The following is a 22,271-nucleotide window of genomic DNA, read 5'->3' on the forward strand; positions in this document are numbered from 1 at the left end:
TTTGCTTAAACTTCGTTTTTGAGCAAGGTATTTTTTCAGTACAATATACCCTAAATGCACATTTTTACCTATCACAAAAGAGACTTTTTCCTTAAAAAGTGAGAATCTAATAAAGGATGTAATACAGTCAAAGCAAAACCACACCCCACTGTGCTCTCTGCCTCAGCGTGCTGCGTCCCGCCCTGCAGACAGAACAGTCTGCGCCTGGTCCCACGGCACCAGGAACATGCCGGGTGGAGGGCTGGAGAGATTAGTAGTGCACATCCGAGACAGGCCTTTTTCTGAAACAAATTTTTAAAAAGGGCAGATTATGATTGATGAACCCAGCATTAAGGTAATGCTATCAGACATACTTTCTATTTCTGCCCTTCGTGAGGAGGTCAGATTATAATCACGTTAGAACTGAACACAGTGCTTTATTAATGTTTCATGACTGAGTCGGTCGCAATCAGCCTAGCTTCGTGTGGATAAATTAAACCAGTTCTTGATGTATGAACTCAAGGCACTGAGAATTTATTGAAATGTCTACTAAAAGTGTCTCTATCACCTTTCCAGGTTTGCTAATGAAACCAAATTTTGAATTTCACAGTTCTTCAGTGAAACACAAACCTTGTCACCATATTTACAAAATACAAACAACTCTAACCAATTATATATATTGTTGTGTATAAATAAAAAAAACAACGGACTAAAAGAAGTACATCATTAAAAATTCAAAGTATTGTTTCATTTTAAAAAATAAGAAAAGTTAATGAGGTTGTCAGCACATAAAGGCGTCTACAAATACATCAAATGCCTTTTTAATTGCTGGCATGGGATAATGAAGCTGATCATTTATAATCAATGATACCATCCCTTTTTATAACATTATTTTTGTCTTCTTTGCCTTGAATTTCTTAATGACAGCTTGAGAGAAGAAGGAGGGAATGCTCCTTTGTACGGATACAGAATACTAATCCACACAAGAGCCGAAGGCTTTTTTACCACTGTGAATGTCATTTCTTTGGGCTATATGACATTTTCATTTTATACTTTAGGCTCATTACAAAGAACTCCATCAAATAACTGAAGATAATCCCAGTCCAAATTATAAATATACTAGAGCGCATGTTCTCTAAACCCATTCCATTTCATGAGCACTAAATCCTGCATGAGCTACCCAGCCAATATAAAGTTAGAAACTTTCAATGCTACAAAATAATAATAAAAGGTGGATGTTGTATTCATGGAATTTATGGAAAGCTTATGAAAATTTAAAGACTTCTATATTTTATATTATCACCCAGTTAATTATAGAAATATTCATCAAGTAAATATTTCTTCAGCAAAAAAAGAAGATAGGTAGATAATTGGTTACATTTTCCAGTTTTAACACAGATGGCTGACCTTATTTCTTCATAACATCAGTATGCTCATTTCCCATCAGTATGACGGGAAAATGGACCAGAGGCTGGAGCAAAGGAAACCATACACAGGGTGCTGTGAAGGAAAACTTCAAGTTAAAGAAAAGTACAGGAGACACTGAGACAGGAGAGCAGCTGTAGACACACGCGGCTACATTTTGTAACGTGACTTTTGATAGCTCTGATGCTTTAACACTCTTCCCAGAGGTAACACCTTGGGTCTGCCCTTTAGCTCAATTCTGATGCACCAAGAATGGCAGCTATAGACATAGAATCTTTTGATACACGTGGTAGCTTTCCCTTTCTATTCTGTAGAGTCCCTTCAAGGAAAACCCAGGGAAAGAAGACAAAGAATAACCACTTCTCAAGCCACCTGTTACGTGCTGGCTAGGCACTTGCTACATAGGGCCAGTTTAACCTGTCATTGCTTCCTGGTGTCCCAGGGAACCAAGACTGGGGCAGTTTGATTTTCCCAAATAAGCGGAATTTTGTGTAAAACCTTTCATTCCATGGAGTAAAGGTTTAGTTCACAAATCTTACCAAATTCATAATGCCTATAAGATACCAAGAATTTGGTTTTGAATAGAGAAAAAAAGTGCCTTGCTTCTTTCATTTCTTCATGAAGCCAAGTTGGAACTTCCTACTTACAATAAAAATGTACCATTCATTTCTGAAAATGTTTTATGACATTTTCAGAAATGCACAAGTGTTTATCTCTCATACTTTAGTTATAAAAACTTATTCTTTTGAACAGATGAAAGCAAATCTTTGAGGAACAGTTACTTCACCATATCATATGCAATCCTTATAGTTCCTAGTACACTGAACACAAAGGTCGATGAATATGTGTTTACAGTGATACTAAATAGTGAGCTTTATTTTGAAGAAGCACTGTATTCTGACTTAAAGTTTGCTCAGCAGTGCTTCAGCTCTTAGAAAGACAAAATATAAGAGATAAGAGGTGCATAGACAGAAGTCAGTTCTTGAACTGGTAATGTTAGGACCAGGAGTAAATTATTTATTATATTATATTTATGTGCAATAGAAGTACTCTGAGCAACTATAAATATACAAAAAATAATTTATTACTCAAAATTTGCCTTTGTGTATTTTATTCTCTCTTAAAATAAGAGGGAAAAATCTATTTTAGAGTTTAAATTGTTTTTACAGTGTTATTATCCTTTCTCAGGCTGTATCTTTCAATGAATAATCTGCTAATTCTCTTAAAACCCAAATGATATGAGACCATTTTGTGAGAATCAGGTATTTCTAAGGAAAAGGGATTTCTAAAAACTCTTATGTGGTGATCGCATGAATAATAAGACAGGCCAGAGTGTCACTGATTAAATCTGAATCATAAGTCTGAGTCAAATTAGGTGTTTGGAGGTCATCCATGCTTAGATACAGATAGTTTGCAAATAACACACAGGTTGTATTTCAAAGTGCTTTCTAATTTGGTGTTTGGAACATATATTGCAGTAGAAACAGTATTAGTCTAATCTGGATTGATTCTCAAGTCGATCTATAAAGCCATATTTTGTTTAAAATATAGGTGAACTTTTAAAGTCTGTAAATGGGTATAGGGAACATGACATTCAGAGTGCCAACTTGTGATGCCAGGCACGGTGAGGAAGAAAAGGCACTTGGGTCCAGACCTGGGGTCAGTCACTTTGCCTTTCTGCGTCTCAGTCTGCTTATTCAAATAAAGGTCTGCTCCGGGTCTCAAATCCTGTGTGTGACTATAAAGTTTAACGTGTAAAATAATGCCATTTCCTCCATTTTGTAGAGTTGGAAGATAGCCTTCTTCCAACACCCGATGGGTGGTGGGACTTGGGACTTCCTCAGCTCTAAAACCGAGCTTTTACTGGCTGGGAAAGGAAGTCTTATGGGGTGAGGACTTTGGGGATAAAGAGTTAGAAACAGGATCACAGAAAGTCAGGTCTGCTGAGCTGCTGAGGCTGGAACATGCTGCTGGTTTGGGGTCAATTCCCTCTTATCTCTGTCTTTTCTTCTGCTGGCCCCAAGGTACTTGCTGCTAGTTAGAAGACATGTTTCCTTCCCTCCTTCTTTCCCTCTCCCTCTCCATAGCTCCTCAAGTCACTACTCACTCGAGCCTGGAGACCGTGGGTTGGAACACTCCACTCTGATAAGTAGGTGATCTTTGACAAAGTAACTTACCTCACTGAGTTTCAGTATAATTCTCATTTCAGAAGACTTTTTGAGGATTAAAAGAATATTGCACCTGAAGCTCTAGCACAGTATTTGACAAATAATAAACAGTCAATAGATGGCATAGGTTATAAGCACTACTGCCATTATTTTATCTTGGTCAGCCGTCATATTGGGATGACTCAGGACCACCACTGGGATACGGGGTACGGTGACTAAGATTAGGGTATCCAACCTCCTGTGCAGCAGTTGTCAGCTGTAAGTCTTGGAATGAGGAAAGCAGAGAAAAAACTTGTAAGCAACTACACCCTGGAAGAAAGGAGAGTGTCCTAGCCCCATCATGTAGCTCTTTATACGTAAAAAGAGGTATAAACTGGGTGCTGTCTAGAGTAACATTCCACTTACTAAGGGAGGGTTTTGTCACTTCATGTTTGAGTGCCAACTCCCAGATCTGGAATTGATCTAACAATGGCCAATGAAACCTGAGGTAGAAGACAGTCACTCTCCTCCAAAGCTATAAAGTTTACACTTCCCCTAGGGCCTCTGTTAGCACTCGACTGACTCTTGTTTATCATAAGGCCTTGATAAGTCTGACTGTCTGATTTTGTAGACTAGAGATTATAAGAAAAATTCGAATCACTATGGCCATTAAAGGAAAGTGTGATGATAGCAACAATCTAAAGAAAAAAATAGAAAAAGAATAGATATGGAATTATATCACTTCACAGAATAATGGGTACTTACGATAATAAAGAGAAGTTTCATCCTTTGTATGAGAGGGTAGAAAACCAAATAGTAATACGTTTTAGAACAACAACCACAACAGGGTTCAAAAAAAGTTCTCACTTAGCTATAAAAATCTAGAAACTTAATTTATTTGGTAAGTTTATTTAGCTGGACTGCATTAGTACCCAACATACTAGATGAATGAAGCAGTGATTTTTCTGCAGGTTTAGTCAAGACTGTACGGTCCTGCTCGTCCAGTTTATATCAGTAATAACTATCTGATCATTTCTCAGGCATAATAATCATCTTTCCCTACATTAAAAAAGTTCTGTGCATGACGCTGACCTGGGGATTTGTGTTTAGAAACACAACTGCTTTTTCTTTTTCAATTAGGCATATCATTAATAAAATTACTAATTCTGGGGCGTTTAAACTTTTTCACTAATGAGGAACACAGAAGTTGTATCTATAATGAATCATTACCTGATGTTTATTAAAATATATCTAAAAATGTTTTAGCATCCAATAAACATGGGAAGAGATTCTCAACATCATCAGTCACCAGGGAAATGCAAATTAAAATTGTAATGAGATATTACTTCACATCCACAATAATGGCTATAATAAAAAAAAAAACAGACAGTAACAAGTGTTGGTGAAGATGTGGAGGAACTGGAACAGTCATACATTGCTATTGGGAATGTAAGATACACAGTCACTTTGCAAAAGAGTTAATTTCTTAAAAAGCTAGATATAAATTTACTACATGACTCAGAAATTCTATCACTAGGTATATACCCCAAAGCAAGGAAAACACATGTCCATATAGAGACTTCTATGTGAACATTCACAGTAGAATTATTCATAACACCCAAAAAGTGGAAACAACTCAAAAGTTCATCAACTGATGAACGGATAAACAAAATGTGGTATATCCATACAGTGGACTATCATTATGTAAAAAGAGGAACAAAAACTGATATACGCTACAACATGGATGAATCTCAAAAACTATGCTAAGTGAAAGACATCAAACACAAAAGAACACATATTGTATGGGTCTATTTAAGAAAAATGTCCTGAAGAGGCAAACCTATGGAGAGAGAAGGCAGACTAATGATTGTCTGGGGCTGGAGGTGGGCACAGGAGAATTCTGGGGCAAAAGAAATGTTCTAAAATTAGATTTTGGTGATGGTCACACAACTCTGTACATTTGCTAAAAATAATTAAAATTGTACAAGTGAATTTTATCACAAATAATGATTTTTTAAAAACACTCATAAGGTAGTCCCTCTTTACAGATGAGAAATATGAGAACCAGAGATGCTCCATAATTTACTCAGGGCAATGAAGCTAGTAAATGGCAAAGCTCAGATTCAAGAGCCAGGAAACTTTTAAACCCCAAGTATTCTTTCCAATAAAACCACCTGGCATTTATTAATTGTTAGCAGCCACATAAAAACCTGTGTTTAATCAGAGCAAGAGAAAATTCGGTCCAACAATTTTTGCTACTTTGCCTGCCTGAGTGAAGGATTCATTTCGTTACACTAGTTTGGACCTAACTAGACAACATGCTAAAATCATTAAGATTATTACCCCATGTGATTCATTCAATCATTCATAACAGCAAATATCTGGTGACTAACTACTCTTGCAGGCACAGTTCTTGGCTCTAGAAATATACAGTGAAATGATGTGACTGAGAGACACATCTCAGACACAACTCAGTATGTAGTGGGTTCCAGGGTTGAGCTTGTGGATCTGGTATCCTTACACTGATATCATAGCCAGTATTCAAGTATGTAAGGGTATTGTGGTAATAATAAACAACCAGTTCTAAAAATAAGTATAGACTTTAAAAGTAGGCATCACTAAAATATAAATCCTTCACATTAAAAAGATAAATTGAAGAGATAATCTGTTGTTAAAGAAGATGGTGTGAGATTACGCCATATACCTGAAAGTGCCAATTTCCAGATCGAGAAGTGAGAGAAATCCTATATAAAATTTACGTACTACATGATATTACCTCAGGGGGAGACTAGATTACAGATTATCTATACGGTAACTTTAAACATAGGTCTACTGTCTCAGTACCAGCTTTCTAAAATAAAGTGTATTAAAAGTAAAATATTTCTTGGAGACAGAAAAATAGCTCTAAAATTGAAGGGAGCATGTGACTGACAGTGACAAAAAGAGACATAAAATCAGGGGTAGAAGAAGGAACCACATATTGTATGATCCTGTTTATGCGAAATAAACAGGATAGGCAAATCTTTAGAGACGGAAAGCAGATTAGTGGTTGCCTAGGGCTGGTTGGGGGAATGGGGAAAATGGGCAGGGGGAGATGCTAAAGGGTATTGGGTTTCTTAATGGGGTAATGAAAATGTTCATAAGTGACTGTGGTGATGGTTGCACAACTCTGTGAATAGACTAAAACCCACTGATTTTTTTCCTTTACTTTAAATGGTTGACTTGTATGGTATGGGAATTGTATCTGTGTGATATATGTGAATTATACAGCTCTTACTAAAGAAGAGACTGAGGGATATGTGAGGTCCACTGCAATATGTGGACCTTATTTGGATTCTAATTCAAATAAATAAGCTGTCAAAATGAAATAAAACATATTTATGGGACAGCTGGAAAAACTGGGAGTGAAACAGGGTTAAAAACATATTTGGGGTCATAGGCTTTATTGATATAATTCCTCAATTGGCCAAGAACAATAGTACACTAGAGACGTTTGGTAAAGTGGTTCATTTCCATATACCGTAAGCCCATTGAGATTAAAATCTCCTTAAATATGGATAAAATATATTAAGATCTATAAAATAACCACATGCAAACATTCTATTTACACATTTTCTATTTGAACACCCAGACATCTGTCATACAGATTCAAAAAGTAATGACATTTTCTATCTAAGAATGTTTACAAGATGGGTGTTCTCTTAGTCAAGTATATTACATTTTAAGGTATGTTTCACAGCTTATAATTTCCTACATACAAATATGTTCTAAATGTATATTATTTTGTTTTGAGTATTTTGAGTGAAAAAAGAGTGCAGATTTAGCCAATAGACAAAAATAAGGAATGGGCATCAATTTCGACCATTTTAGAATACATTAGTCAACAGATGCTCATCTGATTGTCTTCTCCTAAGGGAGCAATTATAACTGAATTACCATTCCTTTATTAGTCCTCATGAAAGGAAAATCCACTCTACAATAAAGAACTGCTGTCAAAAGACAACAGTAAAATGCTTTCTTTCTCAAAAATTTAGCCTTGTATTTATAGATGTTAAAAGACAATTTGTTAGTAGCTGAAAACTAAACTACAGAATATATTTTACTTCCTCGTGACTGCTCAAGCAAAAACAAAATCGCTCTTACCATCCTGTTGATCCGTACAAAGTCTTCAGGTTTTTTTGCCCAAGGGGGAAGATCAACATCATTTACCACCACTTCATCTTCTCTGACTCCAAGATTATATCCATTACTGTTGACGAACATCTCCGGTAGGTAATAGAACTCTGGAATTAGTTCCTGCCAGGAATAAAAATGTAGCATATTAAACCATTTTAAAAATTAGTTGAATGAAAGTATTAATTTATAACAACTGTAAACAGAATTAATTTCTTTACTTAAATTCAATATTTTATTACTTAGTTCCATTCTTTATTTAATTTTCTTTAGATAGGAGTCTAGGAAAAGAAGGCAAACATTTTTCTTGAACAATATGCTTGATAATTTATGTTTATAAGATTTTCAACCTTATCTTGCCACAAATTAGTTAAGAGAAATGGGTTACAGAATCAACAATATTCCCAATAGTATTAGTGAACAAATATATAAGGCTATACCTACAAGTCTGTGCTGTTCAACAAACTTTTCCAAATGCTAATAATAAAATATCCAAATTCAAAAAAGGTGTTGCCAGTATTGGTTAAAAATCATGTAATGTCTTCTACTTTTCTTTTTGACTCCACTGGCAATTACAATACATGATTTTTATGAAGAGACTCATTGTTTTGTTTTATAATTTGGCAAAATAAATTGTTTTTATACCTATCACTAAATACAATAAGAGATGATATGCAACATAATAAGTTTACATATTTAATGCATGCCACTTGAATACTAAGTTCTTAACTTGAATGCAAAGATAACTTGTGTTACTTGTATGTAAGTATGGCATTAACAACTGGGTTCAAGGCAAACTTGTGTTTGATGCACATCTAATATGTGGTTTATGTAACTTTAGGTTAAATATGATACAGGAATGAATTGATTTTATGATCTTAAAAGTTTTAATTTGTTGCCCTTTTTAAAAAAAAACACAACAAATTGAGGAAATGAAAACAAAAAACACAGTAGTTTTATGTTTACCATCAATACTATGAAAAATACTGATCTTTTCAAATATCAAGATGAGGGTTAAATTAACTTTATTTGTGAAAAGCATAAGAACATTTGTTTGTGTAACATGTCTGACATGGATGGCATAGTACCCGAAATTTGAATCTCACTTTGGAATACATAGTGATAAACAGAAAAGCTAAAAAATAAACAACCATGCCCACCAAAAAAATAAAACACCAGACACTGAGGTCTTCAAATAAACTGGATTCTTCAGCCCAAGAAAAGCATACACAAAAGTGTTCCCTTTATCAAATTACCAATGGCATTTTTCATAGAACTAGAACAAAACATTTTACAATTTGTATGGAAACACAAAAGACCATGAATAGCCAAAGCAATCTGGAGGAAGAAAAACAGAGCTGGAGGAATCAGGCTCCCTGACTTCAGAATATACTACAAAGCTACAGTAATCAAGACAGTATGGTACTGGCACAAAAACAGAAATATAGATCAATGGAACAGGAGAGAAAGCCCAGAGATAAACCCATGCACCTATGGTCAACTAATCTATGAAAAGGAGGTAAGAATATATAATGGAGAAAAGACAGCCTCTTCAATAAGTGGTGATGGGAAAACTGGGCAGCTACATGTAAAAGAATGAAATTAGAACACTCCCTAACACCATATACAAAAATAAACTCAAAATGGATTAAAGACCTAAATGTAAGGCCAGACACTATAAAACTCTTAGAGGAAAGCATAGGTAGAACACTCTTTGACATAAATTGCAGCAAGATCTTTTTTGACCCACCTCCTAGAGTAATGAAAAAAACCCAGAAAACAAATGGGACCTAATTAAACTTAAAAGCTTTTGCACAGCAAAGGGAACCATAAACAAGATGAAAAGACAACCCTTAGAATGGGAGAAAATATTTGCATATGAAGCAACTGACAAAGGATTAATCTCCAAAATAGTAAAAACAGCTCATGCAGCTCAATTTCAATAAAACAAACAACCCAATCCAAAAATGGGCAGAAGACCTAAACAGACATTTTTCCAAAGAAGACATACAGATGGCCAACAAACGCATGAAAAGACGCTCAACATCACTAATCATTAGAGAAATGCAAATCAAAACTACAATGAGGTATCACCTCACACAGGTCAGAATGGCTATCATCAAAAAATCTACAAAGAATAAATGCTGGAGAGGGTGGAGAAAAGGCAACCCTCTTGAACTGTTGGTGGGAATGTAAATTGATACAGCCACTATGGAGAACAGTATGGAGGGTGCTTAAAAAACTAAAAATACCATATGACCCAGCAATCCCACTACTGGGCATATACCCAGAGAAAACTGTAATTCAAAAAGACACGTGCATCCCAATGTTCACTGCAGCACTATTTACAACAGCCAGGACATGGAAGCAACCTAAATGTCCATCAACAGGTGAATGGATAAAGAAGATGTGGCACATATGTACAATGGAATATTACTCAGCCATAAAAAGGAGTGAAACTGGGTAATTGGTAGAGACGTGGATGGACCTAGAGAGTGTCATACAGAATGAAGTAAGTCAGAAAGAGAAAAACAAATAACACATATATGTGGAATCTAGCAAAACGGTATAGATGATCTTATTTGCAAAGCAGAAATAGAGACAAAGATGTAGAGAACCAATGTATGGATACCCAGGGGGAAAGGGCGGGGGGGTGGGAGGAATTGGGAGATTGGGATTGACATAAATACACTATTGATATTATGCATAAAATAGAGAACAAATGGGGAACTCTACTTAATGCACTGTGGTGACCTAAATGGGAAGGAAGTCCAAAAGAGAGGGGATGTATGTATATGTATAGCTGATTCATTTTGCTGTACAGTAGAAACTAACACAACATTGTAAAGCAACTATACTCCAATAAAAACTAATTTTAAAAAAGTGTTCTCGTTATGGGTTCTCCTGCTAAAACCAACATTTATCTGCTATAGCATAAGTGTTTATCTTAGCAATCCTCTGTGAGAATCTGATCATTATCCGTTCTTATGATAACAAATGTGAACCATAGAAAAATATAATCATGTTTATTTTCTCCAGCATTATGGGAGTTTGAACAGATTTGTGTAAATGAATTTTCTGGATAAGCAGAGCTTAGTTTTTTAAGAATCATAATTTTTCTTCTATTTAAACCATTTAAATAGAAATCTCTCTAAAACCCATTATATAATTCCCTGATATTTATTTATTCATGTAGTAAAGTTTGAGTACCAGGCATTGTGATGGGTACTAAGAAAACAAATAATGAACAATCATGGCCTTACCTTTAAGTAATTCATAGCCTGGTCTATGGGGAAAATGTATAAACAGATGGTTATAATGCACAACAATAATAGCTGTGAAAGTATAAACAGAGCACAAGGGAGCAGAGAGGACAGAGCAGGGAACTCTGGGCAAGTCAGAAAACACTTCACTGGAGATCAGACATTGAGTTCAACCATCGCAAGATAAAGGTGGGGAAAGGGGCAGGGGGACTGGCAGAGAGTATTATCAAGGAGTGGTACGAACCGGGTATGAGTGGAGTGTAGGATATATTGGGGGACAGATCAAGATGGGGCGGAATGAGATGGGGGGAGGTGTATGGAGTCAGATGACAAAGGAAGTTTTATGCCAATCTAAGCTCTTTGGATTTTGTCTTATTGGCAATAATTTAAAAAAAAAAAAAGCTATTGACATGATTATGTTTATTTTAAAGCAAGACATTGGGTGTCAAAGTAAAGAATGAACTGGAGAGGGGAGAGACTAGGAATATGTGTGGGTGGGGAGGGGGAGAGGGGGAACCAGCAGCAGCAAGGAGAACGGGAGGGAAGAGGGACGGGAAGCTGCGGCTGTGTTGAGTAAGGGGACATATTGTGGGACTGTACCAGGGAGGGCCATCTGCAACACACGTGAGGATGAGTAAACAAAGATGTCGACCCGGGGATGCAAAAAGGAGAGGGAATTAGATGGCTCATACGGAGAGGCAAATATATATTAATAATAAACTACGTACAAGACATCAAGGGCACAAGGAACTGTGGGAAAGGAGAACTACAGTGAAATTAATATGTTAATGAAATTTTTCAGTGACTTGAATGTGAGGGGGCAATTAAGAAGGGGCTAAAAGAAAAACTAATAGGTAAACAAACATTCTTATTTGCAGATAATGATACAGCTTAGGTGGTGGATAAACCAGGGGCTAAAGGGTGCTTCAGCAACATCTATCAGCAATGACTATCATGAGTTTGACTTCTGGGCTGGGCAAGCATGACAGTGTATATACCATGTTGCACTGAGGGGCCAATTTGGTAAAGGTGTGTGGTCACTGATTAGAAGGTAGAAGTAAAGTATCATTGCTATTCTCATTTATTTGTACTCAATCAGAAATGTGTAACTGTTACAGACTGAATATTCTATTCCTCCAAAATTCAAATGTTGAAACCCTATCCTCTAATGTGATGATATTAGGAGGTAGGGTGTTTGGAAGGTAATTAGGATTAGACGAGGTCATGAGGGTGGATCCCTAGTGAACGGATTAGTGTCCTGGTGAGAGTCCTGAGAGAGCTTGCTTCCTCTCTTTGCCATGTGAGGACATACAAGAACACGTCTTTCTGTGAGCCAGGAGGCAGGCTCTCACAAGACACAGAACCTATGTGGGCACCTCGATCTTGGACTTCCAGCCTCCAGAACTGTGAGGAACCCATTTCTGTCGTTTATAAGCTACCTAGTTTATGGTAAAACACAGTAGCCTGAGCTGACCAAGACAATAACCACACAATTTTCTTTTGATCTTGTTCTCATTGCTTGGGAAAATGTGGGAAATTAGTATAAGATGTACAGAAGATAAAGCAGATTGCTATTTGCACATTATCCATTTTATATATGACAATGAGTATCAATAGCATCCCAAATGGTCCAAAATGGGGAGAGGAATGCAAGTTCATGCAGTTGCTCCATGGAGAGGGTGATTTATGTGTAATAAGCTCACATAAGTCAGGGATTTCCCAGCTGTCTTTTGTCAGTTATTTGTGTCCATGTTCTATCTCTAGAACTAGCCTACGAAAGCTTCCTTGAGGACTGAGAGGGATATACATCCACATGGATATAGCAACATGGATTTATTTTTCATTTAGACAGCCCAAAGAGTTTCGGTTTATCTTCAAGTGTCTCGGTGCTCTAATGTTTTTCATATATATTGTTTCCCATTCTTTCCTGTGGTATAGGGGCATATAAAATACGTGGTTATTATTAACCTACTTGCCACTGTAATACTATTTCACTGAATGTCATTAAATTAGAATCGCAAAGGCATAAGAAGCCTAGGATTTTATATTAATAACAGTTTGGGCAAAGCAGACTTTGAGCCTAATTTTGTAGGTTTATATTTTGCTAAATTCCCCACAGCTCTTGGTGCTATACTTTGTATGCAGCAGGTACTCATTAAATATTAAACTATTGAAGATATGAGATAAAATCATTTTAATATCACTAGAAATCTTCTGGGGACTATGGAGATGGTTGCAAGAATGCTTCAAGATAGGAAAAGAGCCAATAAAGTACTTTATTAAATAAAAGAAAAAGGATGCACCCAGAAATAAAATTTGTACCTTTCGAGAGGAAACTTTTGCAGCTTAAAAAATGTTATCTTGCTTATTCTAGTTTTGTTAGAAGGTTCAAAGGTGTAAAAGAGTTCAATTTAAATTTAGAAAAAGTTGGTTTTAACGTTGCCAGCAAAATTGTACCCAAACTGAAGAAGTGAAGGAAGCAAGTCCTTTTCATTTTAACTTAAGCTCTCCAGAAAGAAGGGGCTGAAAGCCTGCTACCACCAAGGAGAACAAAGCGAGGCTGAGGAACCTCTCCTCTGAGGGTTATTTAGAACAGCGGGAGGGGGGTGGGGACCTTGAAGGCTTGAATCACAGCCAATCATGAAAAAGTAGGATTACCAGGGCCTTCGGGATGATCCTAAGTGAGACATTTTCTCCACTCTGGTCCTCATGTGGCCGACCAGAATGTGGTCATAAATTAGGGTGTTAGCTAAGATGTTGGTGTAAGCCGCTGGAGGCCTGACGTCTGACGGGAAGAAGAAACTCCCCCAGATTTACTCTAATAATATTTTTTTGTTTTTTTAGGATGCAGATTAAAAAAAAAGACACATTTTAAAGCAATATGAAGAAATTCCTGAAGTACAGCATATTTGCAAAGCCCCTCGAAGCTTCAAAAGACCAGAGCTGTAAGTGACTAAAGCAGTCTGAACCCTGAAGTCTTGAGCTGGGGAAGTTTAAGTTTTTTGGGTTTTTGTGTTTTTGTTTTTTTTTTTTCCTTGAAGGGGAAGGAAAAGAGAGTAAAATCACAGAAAGTCTAGGGAGAAGTTGCTGAAACAGCAGAGTGGGTGCAAGTTTTTATGCCTTAATTTTATTGCTTTAAAATCTTGTTTCAAATGGCATTTTAAATTTAAAGTTAGTATGTAAATATAGGGCATTCATATATAATTAATATTCACATTTATATTACTTAAAAGATTTGCTTATTCTAAAAAATTTAATGAGTTAAGAGAGTTTCATCTCTGAGATTCAAATGTTATGTACAAGAAGATGACAATTACAGTATCTGGGCTCCAAGACAAGGAAACAGCTGAAATGTCACATCTGGCCATTCAATCTTAAAACAGCAGGAATTACTTATTTGTATCTTACTGTGTCATGACACTGTTCTAAGTACTTTACACCTTTTTCTTAATCTTCACAAAAGCTTCCTAAGGTATGTATCCTCATTCTTCCAGAAATCCCATCAATAAGGGATCTCACTTGCTCACCACTCAGTGGTAAGAATGGTGCCTGACATATAAAAAAGGTACTCAATACATATTTGTGGAATGAAAAATGAACAGATCATTACTATATATGTATCATACCCTGAACTTCAGGCATGGAATAGTGGTAAAAGGTTTTCAAACAGTATTAGTTAAAGCAGAGTTACCGCAGGGCTACCAGTTAGTCGTAGTGAAGGGGGAGGCTGTCAGGCTGGCAGTTCTGGGACCATCCCTTCTACCGGGGAAGGGCAGCTTTCTGTGCATTGGAATCAAATGGTTCTGAGTTGAAATACAGACTTCTCACCAGCTTGGGCAAGTTTCTTAAACTTTAAGAAAAAAACAGTTTCTGGATATGCAAAATTGTGATGATGACAGCAACTAAATCACAGTGTGGACGTGAGGATTAAATGGGGGTCATGTGTGTGAAACAACGCATTTCATAGCTTTATGCAAAATACTTTTTGAAGTTATTATTTACTCTATCAACAGAGTTTACTCAGTATCAAAGTATATCCCATAATCAGTAAAAAAAAAAAAAAAAGCTCTGTCACTTTGGATATTTGTGTTTGAATGAACACCTATATAGACACTTCAGACAATTTAAGTGTTTTTTATCAAACATATGGACTAGTTTACATGCTACCTAGGCTAATCAGATATATTTTTATAAGTTTTTTGCACTTCAGATTTTGTTTTTTCCAAATGCACAGTCAGACTGAACTGGATGTATAAACCAAACTGAAACTTAACAATTTTTTTTAAAATTGGTAACTTACAGAGTTTTCTCAACGATCCCCATAATAGTCCCTCTTCTCCTGCATGCTGTCTGGCATTTCCACTTCACTGCTCCTCCCATAGAGAGGTGGAGTCTATTTCCCTTCTCTCTGAATATGGGCTGGCTTAGTTCAACACACAGAATGTGACAAAATGACATTTCAGGGCTTGCAGAGATGCCTAAGTCTTAAGAGGCTTGGCAGCCTCCATGGTTGTTCCCTTAGAAGTCACCATCACATGAAACTGTGTGGCTGCCTTGCTGGAAAGATCGTGTGGACAGACAGACAGGCCTGGACAGTCCCCGACCGCTCCATCCGTTCCATCAGACGAGGCGCAAAACATGGGAGTGAAGCCATCTTGCTTCTCTGACCCAGCCAAGCCCCTCCAGCTGTCACTGGAGCACAGAGGTGAGTGGTCCCCTCTGAGCCTTAAGTCCCATTGCATGCTTGTCAACAAATAATACTTGATGCTGTTTTAAGATGAGGTTTGGGTGATTTGTTACACAGTGATAGATAACTGAAACAGAAATTAATGCCTGGGAGTGCAGTCCTGAAGTAATAAAAACTTAAAACACGTGGCCTTGGCTTTGGGACAGGGCAGTAGGCAGAGGCTGGAAGGATGGTGAGGACACTGCTGGTGGAAGATCAGTAAGGACGGTGCTATTGGAAGCAGGAGGAAATCAATGCGTGATACGTAGTGTGGGATAAACTAAGAAGACTAGTTCCTGCAATCATTTCAAAGACAGAAAACGTACCGAATGAACTTGTGCTTCTGGTTATAGATATTTCCAGGCAGAATGCTGAAAGTGACCACTGGTTTCTTTCAAAGGTATATGGATAAGGTATTATGAGCCAAGGAAGAAACTGCTCAGAGTTAAAGCAGTATTTAGAGAGACATAGGGGCCTAGGACAATCTTGTCAGATTCTCAAAATTAAAAAAGGTTCAGACAAAGATCAGTTCTAAGGTGCTGTAAGTAAAATATGGCCATAGGGCAAAGGGTGCCTGTAAAACCTTTTATAAGTGCTCAGAAAAATTTAAGATAGAGGTTTGCAGACTCACTCCGCCACACGAAGGGATTCCAAGAATCTTATGAGCATTATAAAGGGCATCCTAATCACAGCCTGAAGCAAGGAGGATCCTGTCTTGAAAGAACTTGTGAGAAAGAGTTTTTTCTGACAGTGAACTATATTTTGATACATAGAAAATCCACAAATTTTTTAAGTTGCTGCACCAACTTGGGCAAAGGAGGCCTTGGCCCCCACTTTCTATGATCAGGAAGCAGATGGAGAAAGCTACTCAAGGACTGCTATGTACCTTCCACACTCCCCCATTTTTGAACAGAATGTCTGTTGATGTTTACCTGTTCCTGTTTTACCACTGGGAGCTGAATTATACGTGGGACAGATAACTTATCTTTTTGGCTTCCAGGTCTCCAAATTAGGAATTTCTGTACCTCATCTCTATGTGGACTTGATATAGATCATGAGCTACTAGATTTTGAGCCTGATACAATAGTGGGATGAGACTGTGGGGAACAAGTTGAATATATTTTGCTTGTAGGAGGAATGTGAATTGTGACTGGGGAGAGGACTTCAGTAGATTGTTTTCAAAGATGGCCAGAACAATCCCCCTGACCCCCATGTCCATCTGAAATGTGATTTTGCTGCTCATCTCATGGGGAAGTGGAGTCCACTTCTCCTCCCCCTTAACTTGGGCTGGCCCTGTGACTTGCTTGACCAAAAGAATGCTGTGGAGGTAGGTAACACTATGTGACTTCCAAGCTTAGACGCTAAGTAGCTTTGCAGTTCCCATTTTTTTATCCTCTTGGTAGGCAGACACCATGAAAAACATTGTGATGATCTTCCCAGACACAAAGAGAGAGAGGGCCAGCCATTCCCCAGATGTTCCAGCCATCCTTGCTAAGGGACCAGACATGTGAATGAAGTCATCTTGAATCTTTCAGACCCAGAGAGGCCACCCGCTTGGACCTGACATGGATAAGAGACAAGTACCTGATGAGCCCCATTCTGATTGCAGAACTCTGAGAAAATAAATGGCTGTGTTTTTTTAAGCCACTAATTTTGGAGGGTGCTTTGTACATAGCAATAAATTATTAGAGTATGACTTGATCTGTCAGTTACTCCAAACTAGTCAACGTGGCTGGATATAATTGTGAGATCATGCAGAAGAATGAAAGCAGCAAAGCATCCAATGAATAAAGCACTGGAAATAACTGAACAGCCCTCAGTGCTAGTTCTGGCTCCCTCTTGACCTGCTGTGTGAATTTAGGCAAGCCACTTAATATCTGTGAACTTCCTTTACGGAACAGGGATAATGATCTCTATCTCAGGGGACTGTTTTGAGGACTGCATCAAATGACCAAGAAAAAAGCATGCTTGAAAACTATTGAGAATTATTCAAGAAGAATGAACTCTTCTATTATAACTTGTAAGTGTGCTTCTATAGAGGTAGCTCCGGCACTAGCTTGCCCACTTAAAATAACAGCTCTTCTGTTTACTCTCTTCCCATTGATAGATTTCTGTTAACCAGCTTCTCTTTAAGGAAAGAGTCCAAGTAGTTTAACATTTCTTAAATGAAAAATAGTGCAGAAAGGCACCAAATATTATTAAAGAAATGGCAAGATGAATATTAAAACAGGCATTTTGTGTCTGTAAATGTGATTTCTAGTTTATTTTAACAGCTATACTAAAACCCCATGGTACAGTTAATAGTATTATATGCGTCCCGTCAATAATAAGAAAATATCCTCTAACACAATTTCTAATTTACAAGCTTATGACAAGTTCAAGCTGCTGAGAAATTGGACTTGAAAGTATGTCTTAGAATGATAGAAGACCACTATTAACACTATCATAATTGTATACCAACTGCATCAAATTTGACATTTCAGTTTAATACAGTTTACTGAGAGAGCATACCATTTTATGGCTGCCTAGTGAAATCAAATCCAACCCAGACGTTTTCACTTTTCTAATATAATTCACTGCAAGGTTTTAAAGCTGCCATCTCTTTTCTTCCTTTTTTCAAAAGATTGATGCCCTGGCATTCGTTGATTCCACAAGAGCTCATAATGGGTCAATGAGTCAGTGGTGAGCACCTCCATTAACCGTATTAATTTACACTATGTCACCTTAATGACATTTTGTCACAGCTCCCTGTTCTGACATCTACATAGCTATTCAAAAGTAATACAACAACTTTGGAAGGCATTAAGGAAAATTAGTATAAGAACTTCAGTAAGTTGAATGTCATTGTTACCAAGACTATGCTGGAGGAGAGAAATTAAAAAAATAAACTAAAAACGAACTGGTCTGACTTAACTCGGGAGACCTCTCTCCTGAGAGATCACCAAGTCTTCTCTGCCCAGCTTGTACTCATTACCACAGGAAGAGACCGACGGTAACAAAGACAAGACAGAATAAAACCACCTACTCGGTCCTAGTTCTCCCTTATATGAGACCTTACCTAAGTCAGGAGATATTGCAGATGTACTTTTCTTCAGAAATATAAAAACATTTCTTTAAAATGATATATAAAATGTTTTAACAGCTTAGTGATAAGAAGTCAAGAGTTTAGGCTTTAAAACTGTATTACTCTTGGTAACACATTCTTCCCTGCTAAATCAGGTATTATTGTAGAGGGAAAAATACCGTACATGTTAATCAATACATTTAAACATGAATTTAGAAAATCTCAAGCATACGACCATCATTATTACCAAAAAACTTCTCTCTAACATTCCCTCAATGAGGACCCCCGAATTTTGATGTTATAAAGGGAAAGAGTGATACATTTGGACACACACACACACACACACACACACACAAAACCACAAAAATATAATTGAGATATAGCAAAGGTGAAAGACTGAGAAACCATAATTGCAATGCAACTTTCTGCAGTCAATTTCAGATCTTTCTCAAATCAATAGAAAAAAGACATATGACCCAACTGAAGAATGGGCAAAAGATATGAGCAAGTTTACAGCTCAATAATTATATGAAAAATGCTCAACTTCACTCATAATTAATGAAGTGCAAGCCAAAACAAAGCTGACTCCATTTTTCACTCACCAGATTAGCACAAGTTACACTGTTTATTATAAGAGTGATGGTCGGGGCAGGGGGCATGGGGAGGGTGGCATCCTCACATGATGCTGTGAAGGGAGTGAATGATCATCTTTGGGAATGAAGGTTTGGCAGTATCTTTCAAAATTAAAGATGTATATAGCCTTTGAGCCACCAGTCCCATTAACAGGAATTATCTTCACATATACACACAAAGTTCATCAAGATATCTGTGCAAGGATTTACGGCAGCCTGTGTTTAACAATAACGATCAGAGAGAAAGACAAACTATCCATCGATAGAAGATTGCGTGTATAAATTATTGTATATGTAGGCAATGTGCAGGCTTCAAAAAGAAGGGGTCTACGTGGAAAGGTACTCAAAGTATATTATCATAGAATATAAAAGGTTCAGGGTGGTGGTGGGAGAGAACTGAAAATGAGAGCAATCCACGCAGTGTCAGGCTGAGGAAGTGAGTGTCTCATGAACTAATTAAGTTCGGGGGTTGGAGGATGGTATCTGTTTGTATTAAGCACAGCTACCTGGGATAAAAAACTTAAAATGGGGCTTCCCTGGTGGCGCAGTGGTTGGGGGTCCGCCTGCCGATGCGGGGTACGCGGGTTCGTGCCCCGGTCTGGGAGGATCCCGCATGCCGCGGAGCGGCTGGGCCCGTGGGCCGTGGCCGGTGGGCCTGCGCGTCCGGAGCCTGTGCTCCGCAGCGGGAGAGGCCGCAACGGTGAGAGGCCCGCGTACAGCAAAAAAAAAAAAAAAAAAAAAAACAACTTAAAATGTCCTGAATTAGTGATAGCCACATTGGTCCTTGTCCTTGACAATGTGCCCCCAGGAGCCAAAGGAACACAAAGGGTAACAAAATATAAATGTTTCTGAAAAGTTTCAGAACAGAAAAACTGCTGGGAGAATTCTGGGAAAAGCCTGAATTCGGCTTTATGGGCACTGGTCCTCAGAGACTGACATGTAACTAGGGGAGATACCTGGTGATCGGAAGCATCAATAAAGCTCTCAGGATAGAAGGTAAAGCCTAAAACGCTACATCAGTTAGGATGACTGGCTCATGTGTGTGGACTTGTGAGGGTGAACCTTTGAATTAAGTTGAAAAACCGAGTTTCTGCTTTGTGATGATGTCAAGAATGAACAGGCATTTTCATCTGAAAGAGTTTGATATAATATGGATACTGAATTGAGATATAAATAATCTTATATATGATAGGAAATCTTAAAATATAGATAAGAATATTTAATTCACATATAAAATATTTACTGAATGCCTTTTAAAGACACTGTGCTAATTCTAGAAGCCTATGGACTCCTCATTTTATGTCCAAAGTGTTATTAAGTAAGAAATGGACTCCCTTCTTGATTTCATTGGTTGTAAATCAGTTTAAATGGTGGTTTATGGATCTTTTAAAGTGGAATTTCTCAGTGAAATTATAAGTCTGTTCGGAGAAATATATGGGCCTTAAGAGTTTAATATAGCAAGAATGCATGTTACATTATCTTACTTCCAAATGTGAATACGTTGTATGTATAAATTATATGCAAACTTTGACGGCAACAAATAAGACACACAGATACGCTACACATTACTTGGATTCATTCCCTTTGCTTTCTGCTTTGAAAAAAAACTAAATAAAAGTTGTATTCATCCAGTTTCTTACAGTTCAGTAACACTGTAATTGTCTTTTAAAAATATTTGCAATAGATAAGCATAAATACGTAAATGACAATTTTGACTTTAATTCACTGTCTTTTGTTGGATTAAGACACTAAATGGAATGATACTATACTATTTGTATATTCAACAGCATGAGTGGCAGTGATGGGAAAAGTCTGAAGAAAAGAGGATTAAAATAAGAAACACATATACCTATGTAATAACCTGATCATATAGTCTTATTATCAGGAAAAAATGAGAAAAATGAGAGAGCAACTATACTTTAATGTTTTGAATACAACCATTTTTTAAAAAACAAAAGCCCATATAAATGAAAACCAAATCTTTTTATTTAACAATAGTTGAGTAGTACCAGCGGTAAAATGACTCCGCTCTCTGGCTGTTCCTGGATATTGTGCGTGTGCTGGTTTAACCTAATGTGTATTGTTGCATAGCTTCCCCAGGCACAGCCAAGTGAAAGCTAAGGCTGTACAGAAAAGCCCCCATTTTAAATGGCTCTTGTCATTAATGCTTTATTAATTGCCCCAGGCTATGTAAACCCAAAGCTGGGCAAGCTATAACAATATGACACATTAAGGTCAAATCCAATTCCTGCTGTGTTTTATGGAATGGGCCAAATATTGAGTTAACAGCAGGAAAGGCAATTTCTTTCCAGCTCCTGATTGTTCGATCTAAATTAGATAGGAATTTTTTGAAATAACGAAAACACTTTAACTGAATAATATAAAAGAATCCTAATCGTTTTCTGTGGTGCTCAAAATTATTTCCTTTAGTTTCCTCTTAGGTTAGATATGCCACATAACTTTAAAATATGATGGAATAAAGCTGTGGAGTAAAATATCTTATATACCCACTTAAAAAAATACACAAATCAAAACTTCAACATACTTTGAAATTAATATCAACAAATAAAAGGGCCTACCTTTACATCAGAAGTATCTCTCTGACTCGTTCTCCAAGACCTTGCAACGGACGAGAAGGTTCGATTAGGATGGTCAAATTTTCCATCATTTGCATTGAGGAAGAAGGTTGTGAAAGGTTCCTAAAGGAAAAAAAAGTGAAGAATTTGACCCTTCTGAACACAACTGTCCTCTTCCTTTGTAAAATATTTTGTTTTTTGAAACCCTTCTGAGGGGGAAATGGTGCAGGATCCTGGAAGGACACCCACACCCAGGAGTCAGGAGGCGCTGGTCTGAGCCAGTCTG

General features: G+C 37.3%; 1 protein-coding gene across 4 annotated transcripts in view; it reads right to left on the reverse strand.

Annotated features, from left to right (window-relative positions):
* Window positions 1–22,271, reverse strand: part of NBEA (neurobeachin) — a gene marked incomplete at its 5' end in the record, with an annotated part of 629,414 nt that overhangs the window by 49,652 nt on the left and 557,491 nt on the right. For all 4 annotated transcript variants that reach the window (XM_082675501.1, XM_082675500.1, XM_082675503.1 and 1 more), the window contains 2 exons: window positions 7,695–7,847; window positions 21,989–22,108. In XM_082675501.1, the coding sequence (XP_082531627.1) occupies window positions 7,695–7,847; window positions 21,989–22,108 (273 nt within the window). The remainder of the gene's footprint in view (window positions 1–7,694; window positions 7,848–21,988; window positions 22,109–22,271) is intronic.

The sequence above is a fragment of the Grampus griseus genome, assembly GCF_964374135.1.
Source record: "Grampus griseus genome assembly, chromosome: 18".
Classification (NCBI taxonomy): Eukaryota; Metazoa; Chordata; class Mammalia; order Artiodactyla; family Delphinidae; genus Grampus; species Grampus griseus.